This window comes from Egretta garzetta, unplaced genomic scaffold, assembly GCF_000687185.1.
Source record: "Egretta garzetta isolate BGI_Z169 unplaced genomic scaffold, ASM68718v1 scaffold39, whole genome shotgun sequence".
Classification (NCBI taxonomy): Eukaryota; Metazoa; Chordata; class Aves; order Pelecaniformes; family Ardeidae; genus Egretta; species Egretta garzetta.
Genome location: NW_009260945.1, coordinates 4,721,314 through 4,725,670, shown reverse-complemented (window position 1 = coordinate 4,725,670; position 4,357 = coordinate 4,721,314). Strand labels below are relative to the sequence as shown.

Sequence of the window (4,357 nt, the reverse complement as noted above, 5' to 3'; positions counted from 1 at the left end):
CCTTTTGTTGGTCTTCAGATGCGTTTGTCGTGATGGGAATCTGGAGTGTGGGTTGAGGGGCAAAGCTTTCCATCTGTCTGTCCTCCTTGTGACGGGAACACGTTCTCAACGGGGTGGGCTGCAGACCTCGCTCCGGTATCCCCGCTCACTTCTCCCGAAGAGGGAGAGTGAGGAGATCTCGTTCGGCCAGGGACAGGTTTAGATGAAACCCCGAAGCGCGTTTCACACCCCGCCTCTCTGGCGTGAGGTGACTTCAGAGGGAATAGCTGGAGCTGGAGGAGGGAAGGAAATGCTGCCTTTAGCAGGAGCATCTTGGAGCTTTTATTAAATGCTGCGTTCTGAACAAGTTCTGATTCCTGCTTTCAGTGAGGAAAGCTTTTTTTTCCCCAACGTTTTCAGGGCTGGTGCCTTCACTTTGCTCTGCTTATGGCTGCTGAATTTCTCCCTTTGGCTGGTATCTGCCTCCTAGGCTTCCTGCAGGCAAACTCCTGCCTTTGGTCTTTGGAGGGGCGTTTTTTAAACCGAAAATTACTAAACCAAGTTTCAGCTGTGGCTTGCTCTCTTCCTGGTCACAGGACTGTCATGGTTTTAGAATCCGTGCCTGTACTTAGCAGCCACGGTGGAAAGCCTGGGGAGTCTCAGCCACTTGTCATGGCCCGGTGTTCCAGTCAGAGAAATTCGGGGAAGCTTTCTAAGGTGAGATGATTTGGTGGGAGTTAATCGACGACCTTAACTGCATCTGAAAGGTCCCTTAGGTGAAATGTTTTGCCTCTGGGGTGCTGAGGAGGACGAGGAGGAGGAGGAGGACAGAAGCGCTGGCTGGTGACGGCTGGGGGGGTTTCATGACACTCATGGCTTGCTCTGCTCTGCTCTTGGTGCCTCTGGCAGGCTGAGTGCGCTGAGCGGGGAGGGGGCCGGTGAGCTGCTGGGTCTGTCTGCTTTGGAAAACGAGGTTTTTGAAGCGTGTGCTGGAATTGCAGTGCTGCTTTACAGCTCCTCTTGTCCCCCTGGAGGGAGGGGGAGGTGGGCTTATCCTCAGTGCTCCGTTATCTGCACGTCGCTCCTGTCGTGCTCTGGCCTTCGAGGCAAGCGCCTTACTCGGGATTCTGCTCCCGTTCCTGTGACTGGAAGGAATTAAGGTGACAGGGAGAGAAATGCTGGGTACAGGGCTTGTGCCAGCCCGCAGCATCCCAGGATGAAGCCCGGTGAGTGTCACTGGGACGAGGGAGTTGTTCCTCCTGAGCGTCCTCCTCTTCACCCTCCCCAAAAGGCTGTGAAAGCCCCAGGGAGCCAGGGAGAGAAACCTGAGCCTCGCCACAGCCCCAGGTCCTTATTTCACCCTCCCCTGCCCAGCACCAGCCACTCTCCTCTGTCCCCTTCACCCACCGGAGCAGCCTGCTGCGGGTAAGCGAGCTGAATTTGCTGGGGCTCTGCACGCTCCCCTCCTGACTTGTGTTCCCCTTCCTCCTGCTCGCAGCAGTGGGATGCATTGGGGATGGGGCAGATGCTCTCCAGCTGGGATTTTCGGGTGCTTATTTGCAGGTAGCCTTGGAGAACACGAAGCTGGCTGAATCCTGACCCTGGGGAGAGAAAAAACATGGGGAGCGGAATGAGCAAGGTACTGGGGGGCCAGCGGGATGGTGGCCAGCACGTCCTCCTTGGGCAGGACCTTTCTCCTGCAGCCCAGGGGGATGCTTGTTCCCAGACCACCATGATGCCCTAAATACAACTGCTCACATCTTCCATTTCTCAGTCCCCTTCGAAACTTCAGGCGCTTGAGAAGGGGAATTAAGCAAACAGTGATTCCCCGGGTTTATATCCGAGGTGATGAGCTAAGCATCTGCGGGTGTTAGAAAAGCGATGGCTGGCTTCAGATGCTCGTCCCCTGGGTGGTATGGCCATGGCATTCAAATCCTCAAGGCTGACGGGGGTGCCTGCGGGGAAATTTCCTCCCCTTGCCCCCCCCCCAGCCCCAGGACATGTCTGTGCCTGGCAGCCACACGCTGCGAAGGGGGAAGTGGGGTTTTTACCGCTGCTTGTTGCTCAGCTGAACTCCCGGGCTGGCAGAGGGGATTGATTTCTGTTGGTATCCTTAAATAACTGCTCGGTATGTGCGTTACCCAGTTTAAAATTAGACTCTTGGGACAGCAAGGGAGAGACCGGATTGAGGCAAACTCTCTCTGCACAGCTCCGGTGTGATTTAACACTGGGGTTTCACCCCTTGCAGATGCAGCCTGAGCTGCAAAGTGGCTTTTACAGCCTCCCCGGTGCCAGCAAACCCCCCTGGGGAGCACGGGCTGCCTTTGCCGGGGGCTGGGTTGGTGCAGGCAATGTTTGTGTTGCAGGGTCTGGCGTTGACTTGACGGGATGCAGGGTTTGGCATCCCCCTTCCAGCAGCAACAGCTTGTGCTGAGCTGAGCGCAGGCGTTTGCTGAATCTGGGTGTTTGCACCCCAGAAGCGGGCTGGGGTTCAGCTGAATGGTCGAGGTGGGCTGGATGTGACCCAGAGCTGTTGAAAACCCTTCCTACAGCCTTTCAAACCAGGTGTCTTCTGCCGGAGGGGTGCAAATGAGTCCAACTGGAAATCAGCTCTTCCTTTCTGTGCCCCTGGGAACTGCTCTAGCAGGCTCTTGCACCCTGTAAATACTCGGAGCTGCCCCCTTTTCTCCTTCGTAACCCTGCGGCAGTGAGTTGGAGACCCAAATTTGCATACTTGACGGCACTTACGGCAACATCCTGGCCAGAAAAGTATTATAAATAGCCTGTGCCTTGGCCCATCTATCCCCAGCTGGCAGAGGCAACCTTTGAAACTATTTGCAAGAGGTTGGTTGCTATAGAATAGCAAAACAAACCCCAGCCTCAGCATGCTGGCCTGCCTCTGGGGGCCAGGGTGATGGGGGCTCCCCGCTGGAGCCCCTCCGTGAAGGAGGAGGCTGGGGTGGGCTGAGCTGCCTGGGGAATCAGCCCCCAGCGCCGCCTTTCCCATAGCAACAGGACCAAACGCAAGTCCCCTCCATTTATGCGCTGAGTTTTCCTGAGCTCTGCTCTCCTGGAGGGGTTTGGGCTGGTGGTTTTGAGTGGGCTCAGCCTTTGATGTTCATTAACGAAGTCAGCTCGCTGATTAGGGTGCTTGGTTTATCATCGCCTGGGGAGTTTGCTGCCAAGTGCCCTGGTCCTGCTGGTACCACAGCTTGTTGCCCCCACCATGTCGGATGCACGTTGTGCCCAGCGCCGTCTGAAGTCTCTCTCCTTTTTGTCACCTCCCAGGTTGTCGAAGGCCTCTACCTCGGGAACATCCGCGGTGAGTGCCTTTCCCTGCTCCACCTCTGCTTTGCCATGGGATCCCTGGGAAGATGGTGGGGCCGGGGGAGCCCTTCCACTTGGGGGCTCCCTCTGCCTGCTCCCACCTGGGCAACTCAGCATCTTCCAGCGATCCAAAGCCCCTCCAAAAATCCCCATCCCAATTGCAAGTGGCCCCATGGAGCTCTCCCCCAGGAAAGGGACATCTGTGGGGAGCTGCAGTCACCAGCCACGCCGGAGCAGCGGGAAACCCCTGGCACGGCTGGAAACCTCCCTGTGTTTGCTGAGACAATATTTACAGCGGGCCAACGCCTGGCTTCCTCGCTGGGGCCTCTGGCCCTGTGGGGAGCGGGGCGAAGCTTGGGTTTCACCTGACAGCGAAGGCGCAACAGCCTTTCCCAAATATATATATTTCCCAAATGTATATTTGCCGATTTTGGGAGTGGTTTTAGGAGCCTGCTGAATAGCTGGTGCATCCGAAGGGGGGGGGGTTGCTTTGAAGGAGGTGCATCGCGATGCCCAGTCTGCTTTCCTGCATCGTGCAGGGTGGGACCCCGTGGGAAGGGGCTGGCGCGGGGGTCGAGAGGCTGGGGGTGATGGCTCAGGGTCGCTGGTGGGTGCCTGCTCTGGCAGAGCTCCTGGGAGGGCAGGCGATTCACGTGATGCTCCTGCTTCCAGACTCCGAGGACCGGGAAAACCTGCTGAGGAGCGGGGTGACGCACATCCTCTCCGTCCACCACAACGCCAAGCCGGTGCTGGAGGCGAGTGCCCGGGTGTGGGGGGTTTGGGGGAGCACCCTGGGGGAGCAGGGGCTGGGAAGGTGCTGGATTTGGGATGCTGGATTTGGGATGCTGGACTTGCGATGCTGGATTTGGGATGCTGGATTTGCGCCGTTTTGCAGCTGTTTGCACCGCGCGATGCTGAATTGCACCCGCGACGCTGAATCGCACCCAAAGAGCTCGGTGCTGGCTTTTGGGGGGGAAGGAGTGGGGTGTTTTGGGGGGAAGAAGGGGGACACCCGGGATGGTTTTGAGGGCCACAGCAGCAGCGGGGCCGG

At 57.7% G+C, this 4,357-nt stretch overlaps 1 protein-coding gene across 1 annotated transcript in view; it reads left to right on the top strand.

The window, feature by feature from the left end:
• The first annotated feature begins 1,597 nt into the window (after positions 1-1,597).
• LOC104133756 (dual specificity protein phosphatase 22-A-like) overlaps positions 1,598-4,357 on the top strand; it is a 15,442-nt gene continuing 12,682 nt past the window's right edge. The window contains exons 1-3 of the mRNA XM_035902603.1: positions 1,598-1,618; positions 3,268-3,301; positions 3,979-4,061. Coding sequence (XP_035758496.1) covers positions 1,598-1,618; positions 3,268-3,301; positions 3,979-4,061 — 138 coding nt within the window. The remainder of the gene's footprint in view (positions 1,619-3,267; positions 3,302-3,978; positions 4,062-4,357) is intronic.